Genomic DNA, 26599 nt, shown 5'->3' with positions numbered 1-26599 from the left:
GTATCAATGGAACTGACTTGCAATTGTGGACAGCACACAACAATGTAGTGTGATGAAATAAAAAATTTGCAAGCACAAGATGGTATCAGCTGGCACAAGACATGGGGCGATTGCGGATCCTACAGTGGGCATTAAGTAGGGTGATAGCGATAACCTTAGGATCTTGCAATCACGTTACATTAGTTGGACTACACCAATAGCTTTCAAATGTATCAGATGTAAAGGTATCATGAGATATGTTCTACTGTCGTAAGCATTCCACAGAAATGAGGTTGCCCTGCTTTTTCAGTATTCAATGTGGATTGTCCTTTGTAGCTTTTTAGAAGTACTGAACTGAAAGGGTTATTTTTTTGTTCCATGGCTATGCATTGTAAAGTGCCCCTGCATTCTATTATTATATTTGCTTCTTGTTCTTGATGCTCTAACAGGACTGCAATCATCCCAATTATTTTCTGCAGGCCTCACCAATGCGATGAGTCAAGCTGAAAGTATGAATGCCAAAACAGCATGCCACACCCCTTCCAAGGTCTTCGGTCAGGTCGAGGTTGGCATGCAGTACAGCTTGCCTCTGGCTGACAAGTCTGTCGGCTGCTCGTTGAAACCAGGAAGCGAGTCTAGGAGCGTGCAGACTACAGAGGCTGTGGAACAGTTAAGCTCCACCTCAGGTGAGCAGTGACCAGCAATTCTCTTACATTTGCTTGATTGTGCGAGTTTTTGGTAAATGGCAAAGTCTGCCTAGCTTGGCACGATCTGCTCAAGTATACATAACATTCATCTGCCAAGGACAAACTAGCAGGTTTGTGATGCTTGTCTGCGTACTGATTGGGGCAAAATGCAAAACTGCTGCTCTATTGAGCAAATTGAAGCACCTTAGATAGTATAGCTTAATCCAGAGCTCTCTTACCCTGATGTCTGTAGAAGCCCTTATATTGCTTTACGATAGTGTTATGGAAGGATGAAAGAAGAGAGGAAGAAGAATATCGCGGGACGCTGGCTGCTGTATGTTGTCAGTGGTCAGCTATCTGATCTAATCTGACTCACTTTGTGTATATATATTGTAAATACAATCTTCTATACTTCCAACATCCCCGTAACATATTGGTGAGGAGTGCGAGGTACCACGGCTGGAAACGGAGCCGCGCAGTGGATGTCACAACACCGTCTGCACCATGAATGACGGTGAGCACTCAGGATCAATGTCATTGCCACCTCCTATGTCACTGTCGCGTGCTACGTCGCTGTTGCCTTCGGTTGTCTTTGTTCAACCCAAGGATCCTGGAACTTTCTGCCGGACCGATGACGCCGATGTTGAAGAGTGGGTGGCCATGTATGAACGCGTGAGTGGTATCAACAGATGAGACCCTACCCTTATGCTAGCTAACCTGTTGTTCTACCTAAGAGGCATGGCAAAGGTGTGGTATGAAAACCACGAAGAGGAGCTAACCAGCTGGGACCAATGCAAAGAGAAATTGACAGAGTTGTTTGGCAAACCAGCCGGCCGTAAAATTGCCGCAGAGCAGGAACTGGCTTCCCGTGCCCAATTCCCCTCGGAGTCCTATGTCTTGTACATCCAGGACGTGCTGGAACTTTGTCGTAAAGCCGATCACGACATGACAGATGCTGAGAAGGTCAGGCACATGCTCAAGGGCATTTCTGATGACACGTTTAATCTGCTCATGTGCAAAAGCTGCTCTACAGTTGATGCAATCATTAAAGAGTGCCGACAATTCGAGCAAGCCCAAAGCCGACGCGTCTTGCAACCATTCGCCCGACTTCCCTATACTGCCGCAGCTACGTCGATGTGTGAATATCAACCTGCACAACAGCATGCATCGCCATCAGACGACGTGGTGCGAATCGTTAGAAATGAACTGGATTTGATGGCACCCGCAGCTTTCTGTTCACGTAGCCGTGATGCTACCACATTTTCAGTACCCCTCGTACAAGCCATCGTTCACCAGGAATTTGAAAACATTGGTTTACATTCTGTGTGTGCTGTTGCCAATCCCAGAGGTAACGAACGCCCTTCTACTATTTTCGCTCCACCCAGACGCTTCTCTCCACATTATCACAACCCGACTGCGTGGAGAACTGCGGATGACCAGCCGATATGTTTCACCTGTCACCACATTGGTCATGTCACCCGATACTGTAGCAACTTGGGGCCCTCAACACCTCACACGCCGACCAACCTGAGCCGTTTTGATGGAAATGCTGGTAATGTTTCGCCCACCTCTGAGTCTAACAGCACCCACAATTCTTATAGAAACACATGGTACAGCCGCTCACCATCGCCACGTGGACACCACTCTCGTTCACCGCAAACACGTCGCTCATCTTCCCATTCGCCGCAGCCATGTCACTTTCTGGCCCCTGTGGCTTATGGCCGCACCCTTTCGACAAACTAGGAAATGCAGCCCTCGGAGGTGGTGCTGCATTGCCAACTACTGTAGCAAATCCTCTGTCTGTGCCGACAAGGCGAAGTGTGATTGAGGTTAAAATAGATGGCATACCTGTCCAAGCACTCGATAACACTGGAGCCCGTGTATCTGTGATGAGTGCTAGCCTACGTAGACGTTTAAAAAAGGTCCTCACCCCAGCAGCTACCTGAGTGCTTCGTGTGGCTGACAGCAGCGTGCTGGTTGCTCTTGGAATGTGTACTGCACGTTTAAGTATAGCTGGCCGCCCTACTTCTCTTTGCTGTGATCGACAACTGCCCTCACAATGTTATTCTTGGATTGGACTTTTTACCAATTTATTCTGCTCTCATCAACTGCGCGACCGGCGTTCTTCAGTTAGAACTGCCTCAACTCGCCGATCCTCCGAGTACCGCCCCGCTGCACATGTACCCGAGGCAGTAACTTGCATCACTTTGACCACCCAGCCACAGGTTCCTGATGGTGACTATGTGCTTCGCCCCATCATCGACGTGCTTTTGAACTGGAACATTGCTGTTCCGCATATGCTGGTCACGGTTACTAATAACGGCGTCGTTCTACCACTTCTGAATTTGAGCTTGCGCCCTCAAGTGATTCCGGCCGATATGTTCTTGGCCAGTGTTTCTAGTGGTTCTGAATTTGACATTGAGAATCTGAATGCCGACAGTGGCTTATTAGCACCAATTGCAGCTCACAGCTCTGGTACCTTAACGGATTACTTTGCGATAATGATTGCACCTGACCTCACCTCTGCACAGACCACGGACAGACGTCTCCTGCTTGCATCGTACAGTGACATCTTTTATTTCGGCGACAGGCCTTTAGGCCAAACATCTGTTGTTCAGCACCGTATAAACACTGGAGACACGAATCCTATTCATCAGCGTCCCTATCGTGTATCGCATGCTGAATGTCGAGTCCTCCAATCAGAAGTGGACAAAATGCTCCGCAAAGGGGTCATCAAGCCATCAGCCAGTCCTTGGGCTTCGCCTGTCGACCTTGTGAAAAAGAAAGATGATACCTGATGTTTTTGCGTTGATTATCGCCACTTAAACAAGATCATGCAAAGAGACGTCTACCCACTCGCACGTATCGATGATGCCTTGAACTGCTTGCACGGAGCTAAATACTTCTCGTCCATCAATCTTCGATCCGGCTACTGGCAAATTTCAGTTGATGAAATGGATCACGAGAAGACGGCCTTCATCACGCCAGATGTTATATCAGTTCAAAGTCATGCCCTTTGGCCTATGCAATGCTCCTGTGACATTTGAACGTATGATGGACTCCCTTCTGCAAGGCCACAAATAGCCCACCTGTCACTGTTACCTTGACGACGGTATTGTTTTTTCACCCATGTTCGGCAGCCACCTTACCCGACTCATTGCTATTCTTGGGGTCTTCCGAAAAGCCGGCCTCCAACTGAACTCTACGAAGTGTCAGCTCAGGCGCCGTCAGATTACTGTGTTGGGGCACCTCGTTGACACATCCAGTGTCCAACCAGGACCGGAAAAAGTTCGCGCTGTACCCAGTTTCCCTGTGACTGCTTCTGCTTCTGACGCGTGCTGCTTTGTCGGCCTCTGTTCTTACTTTCGCCGTTTTGTCAAAAACTTCAAACTTTGCCGATGTTGCTCGGCCCTTGACAGATCTTCTAAAGAACACGCCATTCTCATAGGGCCTGGAGCAGGCTCACACGTTCGCCGCTCTCATCGGATTTCTAACTACCCCTCCCATACTTGCTCACTTTGATCCATCTGCACCGGCCAAAGTCCACACTGACGCAAGCGGCCATGGCATCGGCGCTGTTCTCGCCCAACAACAGAATGGTACTAAGTGCATGATAGCTTACGCCAGCTGCCTGCTGTCACCTGCCGAGAGAAATTACTCCATCACCGAGCGGGAGTGCTTGGCTTTAGTTTGGGCTGTCGCCAAGTTCTGGCCATATTTGTACGGCCGCACTTTTTCGGTCATTACAGACCACCATGCACTCTGCTGGCTGTCTTCCCTCCGGGACTCGACAGGAGGGTTTGGTCGCTGGGCTTTGCAGCTCCACGAAGTTTTGTTTGCAGTCAACTATAAGTCCGAACTTCTGCACAAGGACACTGAGTGCCTCTCTCATCACCCCGTGGATCCCCCTGATCCTGCTGCACATGATCCGGTGACCTGCGTGATGGCTTTTACTGACATGACCGACATGCGCGCTGAACAACAATGTGACGAATCCTTACAGTCCATCATCGCCGGAGTGCAATCTGGCAGCACTGACACCACGTGCCGTATGTTCGTTCTGCACGACGGCATCCTCTACCGCCGCAATATAAACCCTGACGACCCTGAGTTGCTCCTTGTCCTTTCTCGTCATCTGCGATCCATCGCTCTCAAACAACTTCACGATGCGCCAACAGTGGGACATCTCGGCATTTTGCGCACTTCTGACCGCGTACGACGCTGGCTCTTCTGGCCGGGTCTCTACCGCTCCATGCATCGTTATGTCGCCACTTGCGAATTGTATCGCCACTGGAAGAAACCTCCCCTGCCACCTGTCGGACGACTCCATCCAATTGAAGTTCCCTCTGAACCGTTCTTTCGCATAGACCATGGCCTGCTTGGCCCATTTGCGACGACGACCAGAGGGAATAAGTGGATCGCCGTCACTACTGATTACCCGACCTGCTACGCGATAACAAAGGCATTGCCGACTAGTTGCGCAACTGACGTCACCGATTTTCTCCTCCACGATGTCATTCTCTACTACGGTGCACCTCGATAGTTAACTTACAGACCGCAGCCGCTCGTTCTTGTCTCGAGTTGTCGACGACCCCCTCCACTCTTGTGCTACTGAGCACAAGCTGTCCACTGCCTACCACCCACAAACAAACAATCTTACGGGATGTCTCAACCGAACAATCACAGAGATGCTGTCGATGTACGTCTGTAACGATCACCGCGACTGGGACGCCACGCTGGCTTACGTGACGTTCGCATATAACTCGTCCCGACATGACACCACAGGATATTCACCCTTTCTTTTTTGGATGGTCACGACCCCACATTGCGGTTTGACACCGTCCTCCCTTTTGTGCCACATGTTGCAACCGAGTACGCTCGCGAAGTCATCGATCGCGCTCACATGGCACGTCAGGTTGCCCGATCTCGTTTATTAGCCTCGCAGCATATACAAAAAGAGCATTATGACCGGTGCCATTGTGATGTTAAGTTCGCGCCAGATGCTTGGGTGCTCCTCAGGTCATCATGTCGTCGGATTCGCCTCTCCCATAAGCTTCTCTCTCGCTACACAGGGTCTTATGAAATCCTACGTCAAGTTAACGACGAAAATTACGAGATTGTGCTGCTACAGTTTGATGCATCCTCAAGTCCGACGCCTGTTGAAGTCATCCACATTTCGTAGCTGAAGCCATACTTTGCTCGCACTTCTTCGCCTACCATGCATCGAGGTGACACTTCTCCACCCAGGGGTCCTGTTACAGAAGGATGAAAGAAGAGAGGAAGAAGAAGATCGCGGGACGCTGGCTGCTACGTGTTGTTGGTGGTCAGCCATCTTATCTAATCTGACTCATTTTGTTTATGTATTGTAAATACAATCTTCTATACTCCCAACATCCCCGTAACAATAGCGTTACACCCAGTGAGTCTCATAGTTCTGCCTAAATCAGTGATACGTGTAAGCATATGATTGCACGTCAGTTTGGAATGTACAAAAGTACTAAACATGCTCTGTTTTATCAATATGTTCATTCATTGAGGGAGGCGAAAACTGCACAGGAACTGTTGAGAGTCTTGTTCTGGGACAGCATTGACTCACGACATCACACAGCACATCGTCTGTGACACACTAAGCAGGGCTAGGCATGTGCAATATTGTCATCAGGCAGTGGTCATCAATATTGTCATCAGCATGCACTGTGGTCACCTGAGGAGCACACCAGGGATCACTTCAGCTGACTTGTACGTGTCTTGAGGTGTCTGCTGGCCATACGCTCACTTTGGTTCTCTCTTCAGTAGCAGCTTCAGGTGTTTTGTGCACTGCTTGCAGACTTTAGTGGCTGATAGAACCTTTTCTGTACTGCTACTTTGTCCCAGCAGAGCTGGTGGAAAACGTCTACCCTTTTCCCTTTGAGAAATGAGACATTAGTGAGCAGTTCAATTACCTTTGCAATGAATTGAATCTTCTGTCATCTGGAGAACTCATGCATGGTGCCCACAAAAAAATACCACCACGATGTCTTCAAGTTCACTGTCCATAGGGTAGCCATTCCACAACAAAGCTTCCAGTGAAAATCGACAGTTGCACTGTTTCGTTTCCGATTCACAGAATGCACTGCCACAGTCGTACTGTATGAATCCATCTATTTTTATCGCATTGTTTTCAAATGCAGTTATAATATCAAACCCTGACGTGTTATTTTTGCACTCCGAGCAGTATTAACATGTGCTCGCAAAGTTGGCATGTTCGCCACAGTAACGACAAAAACAATGATGCTGGCACCATTTTTTGACAACTACAAGCAAGAAAACTTTATTTTGTTCCACAGTACACATGGCAAACACAGGAAGATTGTACCAAAGGTATCTTGCGACACCTCACCAAGGCCACAACCTAGCTGCGTTGCATGTGTTGGGGCCCCCTAGCTCTGGGGGCTCCAACACATGCGTCCCCCAAATCTAAAACTCTAATCAATGGAAGCTTCCGCAGACACAGATAGTCAAATGATTGAATTACAAGTGGCTGCTTCTAAACAGACTTCTCAAATCGTGCCAGGCATGACAAGAGCAACTGCTGAAGTGGAGCCGCATTATGCTCTGTATAAAGTCAACTGCGATAAGATCCTATCGCACTCCGCGCACTTTGTGCTTTAAGTGCGAGCAAAAGCGTGCAAGGGCAAGGCAAGAAAGATTGTGGCTCATGAGTGCCGCCTTTCTGCACGAGCAAAGGGAAAGAGGGAGGGAGGGGAGCTAGCTCGTGGTAACTTGATCAAGCACGCGCGAGGGGTGGGAAAGGGGGCAGTAAGCTGGCGCTTCGCGATTACTGGCGCACGTCTCAGCCGTGGCTACACATGACTGTAAGTGCGGCTGAGTGCATACGCAGCCACACACCCTGCTTCAGAGGTAATTTGCTGCGTGTGCGAACAGTGGGTGTGCCGAGATTATGTGGCATCATGTAAGCTGTCTTTCCGTGCGTTTAGTATTGAAGCTTGCATAATCTCAAGTTTCAGTGACTCGTTAAAGCGAGAGGCAGACGAAGCCTTTGCTCACTGCGGCCAGCACTTTTTATGATAGCGTTATCCCAGTGCGGGCGACGCTCTCAGCCGCGAGGATGCAGTGCACACTAAAGTATGGCTGGCTTCGCTTAATTCGTACCGCCGATGTGAAGATATCATGTGAAGACATCGTCAACATGGCATGAAACTGTGTCATTCGTTGCCAACTCCCAAATTCCTCAAAATGAACTGTTTTCCCATTCAAATTTGCTGTTTTCGATTATCCGATAATTAGTAAAATTCTGCGTCCACTTTCCGTGTAAGAAAAATAATAGATCGCCGACTGTACTTATTTGCATAAAAAGTCGAAGTTCAATACTATGAAATTTCAATATAATGAAGCAAATTGCTGATTTTACCTACTTCATTACATTGAGGCTTAACTGTATGCTCTTTTTTGCAGCCTATTAATGATACATTTGCCAACTGATTTTTTTGGACACCCGATTTTCTAGGCCTGCCCAACTATTTGGACTTTGCCATGCACTGTTACGGTAGAAATAGTAGACGAGAGATATGGGTCAAGTTCATGGAAAGGAATCGCCTTCAAATTATGAATACTTTCTCCTTTAACCCTTTCGCTGTCGGACGTTTCTGGCCGTGACGCACCCCCAGTGTCGGCTTGGTTTCAGGGAACGAGCATAACAGGGAATTAGCATAGCAATTTATTTTTGATTATGATTGGTATACAAATAACATAGTCAATGCAATATGCACATTTCAGTGTTCTGCAGCTGTTGTTAGTAAACATCATCATCATCATCATCAGCCTGACTATAAAATCCGTTCAACATCCGAATCTGACGATGAGGAACCCTCTTCCTCTCATGCGACTTTGTCCGAGTCCGAATCCGAGCTCGGCTCGTATTCTGAATCGAAATTCAGCCACCGCTCCCATGAGCAGACGAAGGTCCCGCGCGCCGAGCCATCCGAAAGTAACCGCGCGCAGGGAGGATGCGCTTTCAGTCGCCCGCGCAACGGAGAGAAATGTGACGTTGCGTGATCAAGAAGACAGATGGAGATGGAAAAAGGCTAAACAAAGTTCGAAGGGCTTTACGTTTACTGCTGCAAGTCGGAAGCGAGGGTGCGGCGAGAGAGCGAAAGCAGCAATCGAGTCACCCTTTTTGGAGAGGCAACGGCATGTGCGCCTGAACTTGACGCGCCGTAGCAGGCACACCAACAGAAGAAAAATAAAAACCTTCAAACCAGCGGAGATTACAGAACAACCCTTGAACCCATAACCACACGCGCGTGACGCATGATCCAGCGAACGCGGAGCCACCGCGCCACTCAGCAAGGAGAAAGTGGGGAGTGGCAGTCGCACCGTACTCTTCAATACATGGACTAACACAGGTCGGAGCGAATATACGAACTTGTAGAAAGAGTCGACAGATGGCATGGCCAATCCAGGAGCGCCTGCTTTGCGCTCAGGCGCGAAATTTTGAACACACGATAGAGAACGTACCGGTACGTCAGTGACACCGTGGGGGGGAAGCGCGATGACGTACCGGTACGTCCGTGACAGCGAAAGGGTTAAGTGGAATAACAGGAAGTGGGCCTGGAAAAGCCCTAATGGGGAAACAAGAAAGAAAATAGATTTCAAATTCTGTGCCGACCCTAGCATGGTGCAGGATGTAGAGGTATTAGGTAGGGTAAATAGCAGTGATCATGGGTTAGAGAGCTCTAGGATTGTTCTTAATTTGAAGAGAGAAAGATCTAATTAGTTAAGAGGAAACAGGCTAGCCAACCTAGACAAAGTCGGGGAAAAAGTAGATGACAAGATAAGGGCAATTGGAGGTCAGTGGGAGAGGCTGCCCAAGGTCTGTGATAAGTGGCACATAACCCGGTGACCCAATTTGATGTCAAAAAGGTTTGTTGAAGAGCAGCACATAGACAAATGTGACCCAAGTAGGGCTGACAGTTGATGTTGAACCCAGTTCCCTCAGCACAGCAGCCACATGCTCTACCCATGCTCTACCCAGTGACCAAAGTTGACAGGAAAGAGTTTAGGTGCAAACATACATACATACAATCATGCAGTCATACATATGTACGTACGTACGTACGTACATACATACATACATACGTTCGTACGTACATACATACAGAGCTACCCCTAACTGGATGAAATTGCTGTTGCAGAAAAAATGAATTTTGGCAAGCAATGTAATGGGTAGGGCAAGTAGCTGACAGCCTAGCAGTGTTACAGAATGAGTACCAATGGAACTGACTTGCATTTGCGGACAGCAGACAACAATGTAGTGTGATGAAAGAAAAAATTTGCAAACACAAGATGGTATGAGCTGGCACAAGACATGGCGTGATTGCGGATCCTACAGTGAATCTTAAGTAGGATGATAGCGATTACCTTAGGATCTTGCAATCACTTTACATTAGTTGGACTACACCGATAGCTTTCAGATGTATCAGATGTAAAAGTATCATGAGATATGTTCTATTGTCGTAAGCATTCCACAGAAATGAGGTTGCCCTGCTTTTTGAGTATTCAATGTGGATTGTCTCTTGTAGCCCTTTAGGAGTACTGAACCGAAATGGTTATTTTTTCTTCCATGGCTATGCATTGTAAAGTGCCCCTGCATTCCATTATTGTATATGCCTCTTGTTCTTGATGCTCTAACAGTACTGCAATCATCCCAATTATTTTCTGCAGGCTTCACCAATGCGATGAGTCTAGCTGAAAGTATGAATGCCAAAACAGCATGTCACGCCCCTTCCAAGGTCGTCGGTCAGGTCGAGGTTGGTATGCAGTACAGCTTGCCTCTGGCTGAAAAGTCTGTCGAATGCTGCTTTAAAGCATGGAGCGTGTCGAGGAGCGTGCAGACTAGGGAGGATGTGGAACAGTTAAGCTCCACTTCAGGTGAGCAGTGACCGGTAATTCTCTTACATTTGCTTGATTGTGCGAGTTTTTGGTAAATGGCAAAGTCTGCCTAGCGTGGCACGACCTGCTCAAGTGTATATGACATTCGTCTGCCGAGGACAAATTAGCAGGTTTGTGATGCTTGTCTGCATACTGATTGGGGCAAAATGCAAAACTGCTGCTCTCTTGAACATATTGAAGCACCTTAGATAGTATATTATAATCCAGAGCTCTCTTACCCTGATGTCTGCAGTAGCCCTTACATTGCTTTACGATAGTGTTATGGAAGGATGAAAGAAGAGAGGAAGAAAAAGATCGTGGGATGCTGGCTGCTGTGTGTTGTTCGTGGTCAGCCATCTTATATAATCTGACTCATTTTGTATATATATTGTAAATATAATCTTCTATACCTCCAACATCCACGTAACATATTGATGAGTGGTGCGGGGTACCATGGCTGGAAACGGAGCTGCGCAGTGGATGTCGCATGACCGTCCGCACCATGAATGATGGTGAGCACTCGGGGTCAATGTCGTTGCCGCCTCCTACGTCACCGTCGCATGCTACGTCACTGTCGCCTTCGGTTGTCGTTGTTCAACCCAAGGATCCTGGAACTTTCTGCAGGACCGATGGCACCGATGTTGAAGAGTGAATGGCCATGTACAAACACGTGAGTGCAATCAACAGATGGGACCCTACGCTTATGCTAGCTAACCTGTTGTTCTACCTAAGAGGCACGACAAAGGTGTGGTACGAAAACCACGAAGAGGAGCTAACCAGCTGGGACCAATGCAAAGAGAAATTGACAGAGTTGTTTGGCAAACCAGCTGGCGGTAAAATTGCCGCAAAGCAGGAACTGGCTTCCCGTGCCCTATCCCACACGGAGTCCCATGTCTCGTACATCCAGGACATGCTGGCACTTTGTCGTAAAGCTGATCACGACATGACAGAAGCTGAGAAGGTTGGGCACGTGCTCAAGGGCATTGCTGATGATGCGTTTAATCTGCTCATGTACAAAAGCTGCTCTAGAGTTGATGCTATCATCAAACAGTGCCGACAATTCAAGCAGGTCAAAAGCCGACGCGTCTTGGAACCTTTCGCCTGACTTCCAAATACTACCGCAACGTCGATGTGTGAAGATCAACCCACACAGCAGCATGCGTCGCCATCAGAGGATGTGGTGCGAATTGTTAGACATGAACTGAATACGATGACGCCCGCAGCTTTCTGTTCGCGTAGCCCTGATGCTACCACAGTTTCAGTACCCCTCGTACAAGCCATCGTTTGCCGGCAACTTGAAAACATTGGTTTACATTCCGTGTGTGCTGTCGTCAATCCCAGAGGCAACAGACGTCCTTCTACTATTTTCGCTCTACCCCGATGCTTCTCTCCATGTTATCGCAACCTGACTGAGTGGAGAACTGCAGATCACCAGCCGATATGTTTCACCTGTCGCCACATTGCTCATGTCGCCTGATATTGTCACAGCTCGTGGCCCTCAACACCTCGCACACCAACCAACCTGAGCTGTTTTGATAGAAATGCCCGCAATGTTTCGCCCACCGCTGAGTCTAACAGCGCCGACAACTCTGCTAGGAACACATGGTACAGCCACTCACCATCGCTGCGCGGACACCAGTCTCCTTCACAGCAAACACGTCGCTCGTCTTCCCGTTCGCCGCAGCCACATCGCTTTTCGTTCCCTGTGGCTTTTGGCCGCACCCTCTCGGAAAACTAGGGAATGCAACCCTCGGAGGTGGTGGTGCATTGCCAACTACTGTAGCAAATCCTCTGTCTGTGCCCACAAGGCGAAGTGTGGTTGAGGCTAAAATAGATGGCGTACCTGTCCAAGCACTCGTCAACACTGGAGCCCACGTATCTGTGATGAGTGCTAGCCTATGTAGACATTTAAAAAAGGTCGTCACCCCAGCAGCTGAGTGCTTTGTATGGCCGACGGCAGCAAAGCATCGAAGCAGGTTGCTCTTGGAATGTGTACTGCGCGTTTAAGTATAGCCGGCCGCCCTACTTCTGTTCTCTTTGCTGTGATCGGCAACTGCCCTCACGATGTGGCGTCCCTATTGTGTATCGCATGCTTCCCTATCATGTATTGCATGCTGAACATCGAGTCATCCAATCAGAAGTGGACAAAATGCTCCGCAAAGGGGTCATCGAGCCATCAGCCAGTCCTAGGGCTTCGCCTGTCGTCCTTGTGAAAAAGAAAGATGGTACCTGACGTCCTTACGTCGATTATCGCCACTTAAACAAGATCACGCGAAAAGACGTCTACCCACTCACATGCATCAATGATGCCTTGGAACTGCTTGCACGGAGCTAAATACTTCTCATCCATCAATCTTCAATCCAGCTACTGGCAGATTTCAGTTGATGAAATGGATCACGAGAAGACGCTCTTCATCATGCCGGATGGCTTACATCAGTTTAAAGTCATGCCCTTTGGCCTATGCGATGCTCCTGCGACATTTGAACGTATGATGGACTCCCTTCTGCAAGGCCACAAATAGACCACCTGTCTCTGTTACCTTGACGACGTTATTGTTTTTTCACCCATGTTTGGCAGCCACCTTACCCGACTCACTGCTATTCTTGGGGTCTTCCGAAAAGCCAGCCTCCAACTGAACTCCACAAATTGTCAGTTCGGGCACCATCAGATTACTGTGTTGGGACACCTCGTTGATGCATCCGGTGTCCAACCAGGTCCGGAAAACATTCGCGCTGTACGCAGTTTTCCTGTGCCACATTGTGCTTTTGACGTGCACTGCTTTGTCGGCCTGTGTTCTTGCTTTCGCCGTATCGTCAAAAACTTCAAACTTCGCCGACGTTGCTCGGCCCTTGACAGATTTTCTAAAGAAGAACACGCCATTCTCATAGGGCCCGGAGCAGGCTCACGCGTTCGCCGCTCTCATCGGATTTCTGACTACCCCTCCCATACTTGCTCACTTTGATCCATCTGCACCGGCCGAAGTCCACACTGACGCAAGCGGCCATGGCATCGGCGCTGTTCTCGCCCAACAACAGAATGGTACTGAGTGCATAATAACTTACGCCAGCTGCCTGCTGTCACCTGCAGAGAGAAATTACTCCATCACCGAGCGGGAGTGCTTGGCTTTAGTTTGGGCTGTCACCAAGTTCTGGCCATATTTGTACGGCCGCGCGTTTTCGGTCATTGCAGACCACCACGCACATGCTGGAATGTATTTCTCTGCGGCTGAAAGCACGCTCCCGCAAGGCGCGCCGAGTCATTGTGCCTGACGCATGTATGGAACCACGTGTCGCTGACATCATGCTGGTTCTACTTAAACTGCTGTGGAAATAAAGATGGGGCTTTTTCCGTTTGCCAGCGGGTTGGACTACAGTCGTCTCCGGTCTTTCGTTGATCACCCACTGATAGCTGCGGGCGCCGTTACGACATGGTGTCAGAAGTGATGCGATCCACCCACTTTTAAAAGTGATTGTAAGAAGAGCATCGAGATGTCATCAGAAAAGGAGGCTGCGATGGCCACTGCATCGCCGCCAGGCCTTCAGCAGCCGCCACCGCTGGACTTCGACACTACTTCGGAGTGGCTGGCATGGATACTGCACTTCGACTACTATCGCTATGCGTCAGGCCTGAATGAACGCCCAGAAGAGGCACAAGTACGCACTCTGCTTTATACCATGGGTCGACAAGCAAGGGACATCTTCGCCACCTTCAATCTTTCTGCAGAAGATTCGAAGAAATTTGAGCATGTCAAAAAGAAGTTCGATGATTACTTCAGCAAGGAGGGAAACATTGTCTATGAGAGCGCTTGCTTTCACAAGCAGCACCAGATGCCTGGCGAGTCAACTGACCAGTTTATGACTGCTCTACATGTCTTGGCGGATAAATGCGACTTCGGAAAATTCAAGCAGCACCTCATCAGGGACCGGTTCGTCGTGGGCCTGTGGGATGAAAAACTTTTCTTCGAGTCGCTCCAAATGGATCTCCAGCTGTCTCTCGCAACAGCTCTGGCGAGGGCTCGCCTAAAAGAGACCGTTCAGCAGCAGCAACAAGAACTTCGAAACTGTAACGAAGTCCACGAGTGCACACTGTGCAAGCCATGTGAGGACGTCAATGTCGACGCACTGTGCTACCGCAGGAAACCACAACGCAGCAAGGAAACTCGGCCAACATTAGCTCATTCCAAGGGATCATGCATCTTCTGTGAAGGCAACTCGCACCCAAGGACAGCCTGCCCAGCGAGGGACCAAAGGTGCTTCAACTGCGGCTTAAAGGGACACTTCGGCAAGGTGTGCCTCAAAGGGACTTCTCCGGGCTACCAGCGAAAGGTACAAGTGTCATCGGTACAAAAGGACACTGGGGAGGTTCATTTGGGCGCAGTTGAGGCGCCTGGCGCCACGGCGCATTACGTTCAGGTATTACTTATCTCCGTGCCTGTTTTCACAAAGGTCGACTCAGGCGCAGAACTGTCCGTAATTCCAGCATCGTTTCCGGGACTTCCCACGAGGTTGGAAAAGGCCGACGAGGTCTTGACTGGCACTAGCAGTGATCGCTTAAATGTTTTAGGCAAGTTTCAGGCTGATATATTATTTTGGAGGGGACAAACTTCTCGCCAAACGTGTTATGTGGTCAGTCCTCTGCGCCATGTATTGCCGGGTTTGCCGGCTCTCGAAGCGTTGGGAGTCATCAAGTTCGTTGACTCTGTGGCTCACAAGAAACCCAACTACGAAGTTTTGTGCCCTCAGGTTTTCAACAACTTAGGCACCATGCCCGGTGCCTAACATGCCCGGTGTTGAAGGCACCGAGCACCATTCCCGATGCCTTCAACAACCGATCGTCTTCAGTGGTTTCATTGCCAGCTGCTGACAGTGGGGCCGAACACCACCTTCGTCGTCTGTCTCTAACTTGACAGCGTCTCCAACTTGACAGAGGCTTTGAAGCGAGGAAATTATAGCAAGTTGATGATAGAAAAGAAGGCCACCATTTTAAGGCATGTGCAACGTGGCCGGTGGCAAGTAGATCATCCGATGTCGCTAAATTAGATATCTTGAAGCAGACACTATCAGGCTACATAAACAATGAGGCAAGATTTTGGAAGCCGCCGAGAAATCTGCTGAATCTCAACAGAAGAATGTCATCAAAGATGCCCACCCAAAACTTGAGGAAGCTATACTGAGGTGGCTCAAAGCCATGATCACCATGCAAGTGCTGGTGTCCGGTGATGTTCTAAATCAAAAGGCAGAAAGCCTGGTGCTTCAGATGAAAATTGAAGGTATTAAATTTGCTTATGGCTTGGTCCTAAATGTTGCGAAGAGAGGCAACTGAAGCTTTAAGAAAATGTGTGGTGAAGAGAGAGAGATGCAAATGAGAGAAAGGCAGGGAGGTTAGCCAGAGTTAAAAACCTCCGGTTCGCTACCCTGCACTAGAGTAAGGGAAAGGGGAAATAAAGATGGAAAGAAGAGCATGACAAAAATAAAAGCGTGAAAAAAAAATGAAAAGGGATGGAATGGGATCATTATAGTCTTTCTAATAGGCGACTGCCACGTAGAGAGGTCAACGAAACCTTGACCGACTTTCCGTGCAAGGAGAGTTCATGTTGACATCCCAAGACTGACTTCTGCAAGTGGCCTGTCATCAAGGCGTGCCAACGCGGTCGCTAGTGACAGCCGGTGCGCGCTGTATCGAGGACAGTGGCAAAGTACATGTTCTATGGTCTCCTTGCCACTTCAGTAACTGCAAGCCGCGCTCTCGTCCATACCGACTCGGAAGGCGAAAGACCTTGTGTAAGCGACACCAAGCCACAGTCAGCAAAGTACTGCTGTCTCAAGTCGAGAGAGTCCAGATGGAGGTCGAAGTCGAAGGGATGGGTCCAGTCGGTGTAGACATGTGTGCTTCAAGCTTGGTGTGTTCCATAAAGTTCTGATGGCTTCATTTGCAAGCACACAAATTTTCATTGTAGCGTCTGTTCTTGAGAATGGAATGGAATCTTGCAAGCCCTCCCCATGTGCAGATTGTGCTGCTGCGTCGGCATGTTCATTGCCCATTATGCCACAGTGGCTTGGAATCCACTGTAACATGATGTCGCGTCCTTGCTCACCGAGGTGGTGAAGTAGCAGTCTGATTTCAAGAACTAGTTGTTCGTGGGGTCCGCGGCGTAAGGCAGAAACCAAACAATGAAGAGCAGCCTTGGAGTCACTGAACACGCTCCATTTCTTGGGTACTTCATGAGAAATTACACAAAGTGCACAACGAATAGCAGCAGGCTCCGCGGCAGTCGATGTAGTCTGGTGAGATAGTCGAATCTTTGTGGTGTAGGTTATTGCAGGAAAGATCACACTGATCCTGCAGACCCATTCACCATGGTTGAAGTGTCAGTATATAGAGGACGATGCTCGTTGTATGTGTTGTACAGCAAGAGCAGTCAAAGCTGCTTGAGTGCTGGAGACGAGAGTTGGGCTTTTGTTCATATTCCTGGTACCATTAGTCGAACTTTTGCTTAAGCCAAACACCATGGGGGAAACGGAACTCTTGCTGGAGCTGTATAACCTGATGGAAGGTATGCACGATAGGGCAGGACTGTTTCTCAAAAAGAGGCACGTGGTCGATCCTCTGGCAGTGAGGCTAGACGATAGGTAGGGGCTCGAGCAAGGTGCCTTACGTGTGCTCTGAGCGCTTCCATGACTATATGGATCTTGGGCTGGGAAATCATGTGCAATCGCAATTGTTTCAGCTGTTCACGAGCACTGTGGCAATCCAAGACCTGCCTGGGCGTGGACACTTTCGAGTGTACGGATATGACTTCTGCAGGTGTTGGTCAGCACAGGAAAGCTGTATCGCAAATACCCAAGGAAGAGCGTCCTGTATAGTTGCATCATTGCATGTACTGATGTACCCCAGGCTTTTCCTCCAAGAAACTTCAGCACATAGAAACATCCATCAGGCGCTTCTTTAGGTAGGCCACATGAGAACTCCTGCAGAGGTCATGATCAATGATTATGCCTAAGAGTCGGTGTATCCTGACAAGGTATACTTTGATCGTCGATAGAGACATCGTATGATCTCATTGGCTTTCGGCTAAATGCGACCAATGCACATTTTTCTGGCGAGATCTGGAGCATGTTCCTATGGGTGGGCAGCGCAACCCGGACGAAGGATGAGAGGAAGTACACAATACGAGCACAGACTAACAACTGGTTTATTATTTCAAGCAACGGACTATAATATACAGAAAATGTAAACACGTGTAAAGTTACGTTTACAAAGGTGTTAGCCTATCTTGTCATTCAAAAAATCAGTTTCTTTATCCTGCAGAGTGATAGAAGTCTGGCTGACGCATGCACCTGAGTTCACATGCATGAAGTAGGCGTCTACAATCTCGCGGTTAATTTGAGGCATATTTTTATGCAATATTTCCGTTTGTTCAAACATGGGTTTGCATGAGCAAACTCTACAATGCGCGGCCAGATTAGAACCTGTTTCATTCCTGATCACACCTTGGTGCTCCTTAAGGCGGATGTTAAGGCAGCGTTCCGTGTTCCCAAAGTACATTTTGCCACACGAAAGTGGAATGACGTAGACCACTCCCACCGAGCATGCCACAAGCTGCGCCGAGCGTTTGACGCGGCATGTAGCTTTGGACGCCTGTTTAGGTCTATTGACAAGATTGCAAATCTTGTTTAAGGAGTTCTTTACTGAAAAGATTACTTGAGATTATCTTGAGGCCTTGTTGATTTAGGTATGTTGATGTTGACGTCGCAGCTTTTTGAAGCCTTGCGCATACTTCTGGTCGTGTCACACCAGATGCCCAGACGCAGATTTCATCGGCATACATTGATATTTTAACTGTGTTCGGAAGTCGTTCCACGAGACCAATGAGTACAAGGTTGAAAAGCATGGGACTCAAGACACCGCCTTGTGGAACTCCATGGTGTGTATAATATTGCAAAGTTGGGCCAGCTTCAGTGTGTGTCGTGAAAGTGCCACTGTAGACGAGTGGGCTGTTGAAAGTTATCGTTGTAGTAGGCTACAGTCATTGCATCAACAGTTCGGGTCCAGGGACACAGTTAATTGGGACAAAACTGGGCTGTTTTACAGTCAAACCTCATTAATTAATGTCGGCCGGGAACAATGTTTAGGTACGCACTAAATTATCTACGAATTAACCGCCAGTGCCAGTTTAGGAGCTACTTACCGGCCGGAAAAGAACTACATCACGATACTCTCAAACACACATACTAGTCAGGCTTGACTTGTGGGTAGGTAGTGAAAAATCGACGATCTTCACTTGCCGCCATCATGGCCTTGCTGCGACATCTTCAAACTCGGTAAGGCCACGAGCGATTTTGTCCATGAGGCCCCGTTTCTCTGCGAAAGCTCACTTGACGCTCAGAGCACGCGCCGCATCAGATAATGAAGGGCCGTCCACTTCCACAATAGTCATCATCATCAGTTTCACTTGAAGATGGGCGCGGTGCGACGTAGGCATTCTGTGGTGCAACAGCAGCAACAACTTCGCTATCTGAGAAGTCCACGGATGTAAGAACATCGAGGCCGGCATCTTGTCAACATAAACACGACACGCGGCAGCAAAGATCATTCAACAACACAACCACAAACACACTGGCAGAATGAAGAAAAAAATTCACACAGGAACTATTCTCTGGGAGATGTCTAAAAGCATTGTGGAACTTAATTCGGCCAGTCCAAATGACAATGCTGTGACGACACACATGATGCAAAGTGCATTGATAACGCAAGCAATGTACTGCAGATAGTGGAGCCCGATGCGCTAATGACGTTCCGATCATTATAAGCCGTTATCATTCATTAGCGCCTTATCCATCCATGTCAAACCATTATGAACCATGAGCAAATGTGCACCACGGTGCCTGCATATATGAAACGGCCGCATGGACCGTATCTTCAAAACAATCAATGCGGACAGAGTGTTGACTGCCAATAGCTCCACACGCTTGCTTTCCACCGCTGCGCGCTGAAGAGAGACGCACGGGCCCACATCTTGAAAGCGATCAGCGAAAGGGGCAGGGTACGGCTTGTGCTGAGAGGTTTGTGAGCGCTGTGTTCTCGCCGCCTCATTTGCGTTGAAGCGACAGGCAGCGTGAAGGTACAGTCAGTACAGTCGCTCGCTGCTGTGGGCTTTATCTTGAAAGCGGTCGTCTTACGGGATGGACGGAGGGACATTTTTCTCGTTGGGTAAGCATAGAAATGCATATAAAGAAAATGTACTTCTGTGCGTTTTCTACTTGAATTGGATTGGATTGGGTTCGACGGTGACAGCGAATTTGAACCCCTACCGGCAGCTTCGCGTCACTGGAAGGCAATCTCGAAGGCCATGCTTTTCTGCACTGCAATCGGCAGCAGCTATATGAGCAGGAAATACGTCATGGTGGCTATGTCTGATGTCGGCTGTCGTCTGGGTGTCGCAACTCGAGAATCGAACGTCTGCCCACATGAGATTTTGCCAATTTTGTGCATGTGCATGTAGAACAAGAAAGAAAATAGTGCACACCAGCCGTTTGGTGGGCACTGAGCGACTACGGCTTAAGCGGTGAGCCAATACATGGGGTTATTGGGGGCTGGGTGGTGGAATCTTCGCAACTACGTTTAAACTACAATTACACATTAAACGGGTACATATTAACGAAGTTTGACTGTATAAGTTGCTACCTGAAGAAACCCCTGCATTCACTGGGTACCCTTGCCACGGTGGCAAGCATAGCAAGGAACGGCCGACTTTTGTCGTTGGCAGCAGCATTCTGGGAATTGAAAAGCTTCTAATGCTTGTTATCAGTAGATCAAAGAGTCTGAGATGTTTCAAGAGAGCGTGTGTTCAAGTGCTTTACGAAGCCAACAAGAAGGCGTGGATAACAGAACATCTTTTCAAAGAATGCATTCTCAAGCTTGAGAGGAAGGTGGATCGCCAAGGACACTAAGCACTAATGATAATGGGCAACTGTGTTGTGCATTGCCATGTCAAAGATCTCAAAGCAATGCAAGTGGAATTCTTGCCGCCTAACGTAAGATCACTCCTACAGCCAATAGACAAAGGGATTATCTGTACTCTCAAGCAGCTCCATCGGTCATGTGGGCTTAGTCACATGGTGCTATGCGCATGGACAGGGGCAAGAGCCACAACATTGACGTGATCTCACCAGTCGCCATGCTTTTAGACGCATGGAGGCCGGGACCGAGCACACAATACAGAGCCATGCAGGTGTCACGATCCAACATGAAATGCTGTCATCATGCAATGATTGCAACCCTAGCAAGCCTGATCAGTCCCCTTTATCTGCATATGCATTTGCATATCGAAATGATGCTGGAGCAGTTCACCAGTGCTGACGACATCTAGTTCTGTGTTGTACTTACTAACGACAAGATAGTTTGTCAGGTGCTGTAAGTAGATGAATTGGACTCTCGCAGAGAAGAGCCAGTGACTGTGCTCCCAACTAACTCTAATCTAACGCTAGCCTGCATGGTGCTTCGGCTCTTTACAGTGAGAATGTCACCTTTGTTGACGTGCAAGCTGATCTATTCATATTGCAACGCACCACCCCGGAGAAACATAGTGACGAGTTGTTTAAGCAGCTTGGCGTATAAAGTGACTATTTTTTTCTTGGTGAATTCATTCTTTTGGAATGCCTGATTTGCCAGGTGGTTGGCAACTGTAAACAAGTACAAAAATAAAATCTAAGAACATTGCTATACATTTCAGCAGTGCAAATATTTATAGTAGAATCTCTGTACAGATCTCTTGGAATGGCACAAAAATTCATATAGTTCAAAAAAGGGTGGCAGGGAATCATCATGAGATGTACAGTAAAATGGTCGACTTTTCAAAATTCTGTGCTTTAAGAAGTCGAGGTCCTTATTTTCATAGGCTGGATGCTTTGTCCGGTGGCAGGCTAGCTTGGTTCAGTCAAAAATAGCTTTCTGCAAGAATTTCGGCACACAAAATGCATTGCAGCTTACCTTGGCGCTTATTTTCACAGACCCAGACTTCGTACCCTTGCACATTTGTACCCTCGTAACTAGCCTGCATCACACCGGATGCTAGTGTTACCAGACTGTCAACATGGACTTTGTCAACTTTACCGAGAGGAAGGTTTTCTGTTATGTGCCAAGTGCTGTATGTGTAATAGCAGTGATGATATGGCTTCCTCTTTCATTAATTACTGTGGTTGGCAAGCACCACCTTGCATAACCCTGTAAAAGGTGTGATTCACTGCATACTGCACTCTTGAATTCAACTTGTGCACACAGGCTTCATGTACCCTGAAAATGGTTTTGTGAACCGCTATTTGAGACCAACAACTGGAGAGAACTAAATCATTCATCAGCACTACCTTTGCTTTAATATTCGTAGGCAGTACATGTCTAGAAAAGCTAGGAAGGTTGGGTCTGGCAACAAACATGCCCTAAATTGTGAGCACGTATGCTCTTTGTGTCGGCACACTTGTTCCAACTAAGCAAGCGGCTCTTGTTTACCATCATTATCACCAGTTGCTCGTGTGGGAAGGCTCTTCAGTTCAGCATAGTCTCAGTACCTTCGGCTTCCAGTCGCCTTCTAATTTTTTTTTTTTTTTCGTGTTTACAAGCAGGCATGATGCCATCATTGTTTGTGGTCACTGCTACAGGAATACGGGAGCCATGGCATTGCTATGTGGAGAGCCCCACCACTGGCACCTCATGAAGTCTTGCGGTGCATGCGCAATCAAAGCAATTTGCGAAAAGCCCAGTGAGTTGTCTACTATGGCGAGTTGTCTGCCAATACTTCATGAGGCGCAATCGGTGGCATTCCGCAGAGGGCTGCTATGAGCTCCCGTGTTCCCGTTAGCAGTGCCCGCGCCTTTATGTCTTGAGCACGCCTAGCTGCCGTGGCAATGCCACTGACAAGTTTCAATGTGCTTAAAAATTCACCTCAGAGTGATTTGGAAACTGGTGAATGTAACCCTACAATGCTGCCGGCTGAAGTCACTGCATTCTTTGACAGTGCGTCAGGGAAGCACAATAAATGTTGGTTTCCTGCACAAGTTTTATTCCGCCAGAATTTGCAGCTCGTATTAATTTTATTATAGGAAATTTAGTGCCCCAAAATGTATAAGTGTGATATTCTGCAATGTGTACAAGAGCGTGTAATCACATTTTCTCAAGTTAGTTGAGTTACAATGAGTAAACCTTATATACAGTTTGTTATTATTTTAATTATTCCTACTTTCAAGTCCTGTAGGCAACACAGAACGGAGTGGCAACAAAGCATAAAAATGCAAAGACAGTTATACAAAAAAAATAGGGTAAGCAATACTATCACAGATTGTTGTTTTTAATGAAGGCCAATTTTATATGTGTGGTGGTCATATCTCAATGAATATGTTGAAAGATGTGATCTGTAATTTCTTCACTACGTCGTTGGAGTGATAAACCTTGGGGAATAGGCAAAGGCGCGCACACTTGCGGCATGAGGAAATCTGTCAAATTGTTTCTTCGTGCATGTTGCACTGGAATAGCAGGAATACTTAGATTAAATAAAGCCAATTGCTTGAATTTGAATCTTCTAAGTGCAAAGGTTTAGTGGCATTCAGTTTTTATCCCAAATGATAGTTATGTATTCTAGCTCTAAGCAAACTAAGTTTTTCTAGAGTGTCAGTGCAACAGAAGAAGAGGAAAAATTACAACCAAGATATTTTAATGCGCGTTAAGCATTAGTAGTGAAATAATTAAGATGCATATTCCGGGACGGATCATTAGTTACGCGAAGGCCAAGATATTTCTGGTCGTCTACTCATTACAGCAATGCATTATTCAGTATATATGTATGTTTATTGCCATTGTTTGCAATACTTGACATTCAGAAAGATTTACACTTCTCAGCGTTATGTTTCCTTATCCATTTGCTGTACTGGAGTGGCACGTTGTGGAGATGCCCTTACTGTGTGAAACGCCAGGGTTAGTAATCACGCAGTATATTACAGACATGTGCTAACGGATTAGTTGATTGCTCAGTTAGGAAGATCATTAATGTAAATCAAGAATATCAAGAGCTCCAAGACGGATCCTTGTGGCACTTGAGATGGAACTGGTGATAAGTACATGAACAGTTATTAGTTGCGATATACTGAGTTTGATTGGAAACAGACTCCTTTACCAAGACGACACTTTAGTTCAATATTAAGCTTATTAAGTTGAGGGACAGATAGAATATGACTACAGGGTGAAAAGCTTTGGCAAAATGTAAAAACACAAGTCAACATCAAGTCCTTGATCTAAGGTGACAAACAAGTCATTATTGAAACAAAGAAGTTGTGTATCGCACGAAAATGTTCTTTTAGAACACTGCTTACATGGATGAAAGAATAAGTTGCTTCCCAGAAAATTGATGGGGTGAGAATATATTGGGTGTTTTAAAGGTTTTCATGGAATGCTAGTCGAGATAGGGTGGTGGTCCTCAGGACAGTGCACATCAGCCAATTTATAGACTGCAGCCACCTTCTCTGTTTTCGAGCCATTAGACTTCTGGTTATTCAACTGCTGTTAAAAAGTGACAAGTGTCCCAAGAAGGTTGTGCATCTTATTTATCAACTTAGCTTGATGAAATTTGGCAAGCAAGTAAATCACTGAACGGAGATTTCAAGTTCATCATCTAGATAAGTAGATATGACAAAATGACAGATTCCAGTTAGGTCATTTCTGACTGGTTAATATAGTAAATTTTAAAAATATTTAAATGCGTTCATGGAGACATCCTTAAAATTTATGTAAAGCTGAGGTACCTCACAAAAAAACAATGCTGAGAAAATCTCATTAAAGTTTTGAAAGTGCTGGGAATTTTATTTGTTCCGCCTGTGATGAAAAGAAAGGCTTTAGAATGAAGCTCATGTTTGCCGAACACAAAGAAACCAAATGCATTAAAGTCGGTTTAGTGACTTGTGATGTACCTCCATTAGATTATTTTTGATAAATCTGGTTAAATTCCCTGCTTGCATGAAGCAGCATTCATTTTCAAACCGTTAAAACAATTTTGCACAGCAAAACTCTCAATGAGACCGCACAAGAATATGCGCTCAATACCCACATCGTGTTCAACACGAATGGCACATAGCAGTCACTGTGCTGTGTTGTTCACATTTCTAGGTGCTGAAAATGCCTTGTCTGCTAATGGTGACATTATAGGTGCACCTTACACTGAACTGGGTTAGACTGGAAGTACCCGTGATTGAACAGAGACTTGCAAGAATAAGTGCCGGTGCACTCTCTATGGTTCTGTATGGTTTGCCAAGTAAAATGGCACGTGTGCGAAGTGTGCATTGTTATGCAGTCCATGACTCCGTGACACGACACAGTTTGCCTTGCTAGAGCTAAACTGCCCACGTGATATGGGATTATACGATGCTTCTATGACTTTGGCGGTCCGGCATGATCTGATCACTGGCTGTTCTGATAATTGCTACAAACGCTTCCTCTTTCTCGGCATATCATCAGATAAGGATCGTGCTTTGCTTTCCATGCGCAAGTCCTGTTTCAAACTTCTTAGAACAAGCGTCGAACAAGCGCAGCTTGTAATCATGGTGTCATCAAAGAAGAAAGGTTGATCAACTTGAAAGCAGGCCTATCATTGCCACCCGGAGCTTTGTTGCACTGTTGCCATAGCAACAGCCAATCATAAGGGCTCTCTCAGCGTACTAGCATGATGAGCCATTAGCAGGGCTACTTGCAATGTAAAATTAGTCGGACATTCTTCCGCAGCTTTACCACATGCCACTGAAAAGCCACAAGCTGTTCTTCAGAGCTTCCAGGGAGTTTCTGCGATATTGATGTCCTCTGATGTAAAGAAAATGGAGTATGGTGCATATAACGCGGTATCCAGTTTTTGCTAGTCTTGAAATAATTCCACGGAATGCCTTTCTCCGGGGCAATTTCTCTTGCCTTTACTTGTAGCAGCTCAATGTTCACAGCCTGGTGAGCAGACCATGGGCATTGCACGAAGGCAGTCAGATCTTGTTCAATCTCGGGAAAGAGTCTGTTCTTTGCCTCTCAGAAACTTCTCAGGTCATCGGACAAAAAAGTTGCCTCCTTTGCTTCTTCCAGCCACGAACGCTGCTCTCGGTGACACAAAAGTGTTGCCTTGCGGCGCAATTCCCGATGGTCTCGGCAGCTAAAATAACTTTCCTCTTAAAGGCAGCTGGGCACTGTTTTTGCTGTCCCAACATCATGCAAGATAGACTTTAGGCGAACATGCAGATTTGGGGTGTGGTCAAAATGGCACCGGCTGAAAAAAACAGCAGCCTACCGATGCCACCGCAAGATAACGCATCCTCCGCTATGAGTCTTGATGATGATAGAACTGAGCAACAATGAAACCGGAACTGCAAATATTGGACTGAAAACATTGGGATCCGCATATAATAAGAGGCAGAAATTCCACATTGTAAAATTTAGAAAAAAAAACCTCATGTTATATCCGGGTTTCTGCGGTATGTTATCTTATGCCTTCGCCTGCTAGCGCGTTAAAATGCATTACGCTTTGCAGAGAGAGTGGTTTGTTTATAGCATTCCTTGTCAGTTCCAGCACTAATTTGCCACTATTTTATGCTGACAAAGTACAAGGAGTAGAGTATGTGTCAATTTTTTTTAACTTTCAACAAAACTGCGACTGAAGATGTCAACTTTGTTAAGCCTATAAAAATGACACTGAGGAAAGCACAGGTTGGCAAGTAGTTTTCTCGGTTGAACAGCTAGATCACACACGAATAAGTTGCTGTATTTTGGCATGTATAAACCGTACCAAAAATTGCAAGAATTTCACAGCAAGGTCAGGATCGGAATGCGGATCATAGGAATTGCAATTTGAGGTCTGGCTTCATGTCTGTACAGCATGTGCTGCAGCAGAACCACATTTCAGGGCAAAGTTCACGATTACTCAAACTTTCGTTATCTCCTGGGGAACCCACTGTCTTTCCAGCCCTGTGTGTTGAAGCACCCTTCTCCA

At 47.1% G+C, this 26599-nt stretch overlaps 1 protein-coding gene across 3 annotated transcripts in view; it reads left to right on the top strand.

Annotated features, from left to right (window-relative positions):
• Nucleotides 1–26599, top strand: part of LOC126526196 (uncharacterized) — a 59257-nt gene that overhangs the window by 28967 nt on the left and 3691 nt on the right. For all 3 annotated transcript variants that reach the window (XM_055068037.2, XM_055068038.2, XM_055068036.2), the window contains 2 exons: nucleotides 459–665; nucleotides 10389–10595. In XM_055068037.2, the coding sequence (XP_054924012.1) occupies nucleotides 473–665; nucleotides 10389–10595 (400 nt within the window). In that variant the 5' untranslated portion in view covers nucleotides 459–472. The remainder of the gene's footprint in view (nucleotides 1–458; nucleotides 666–10388; nucleotides 10596–26599) is intronic.

This window comes from Dermacentor andersoni, chromosome 8, assembly GCF_023375885.2.
Source record: "Dermacentor andersoni chromosome 8, qqDerAnde1_hic_scaffold, whole genome shotgun sequence".
NCBI classification, from domain to species: Eukaryota; Metazoa; Arthropoda; class Arachnida; order Ixodida; family Ixodidae; genus Dermacentor; species Dermacentor andersoni.
This window is presented reverse-complemented; position numbering and strand designations above follow the sequence as displayed.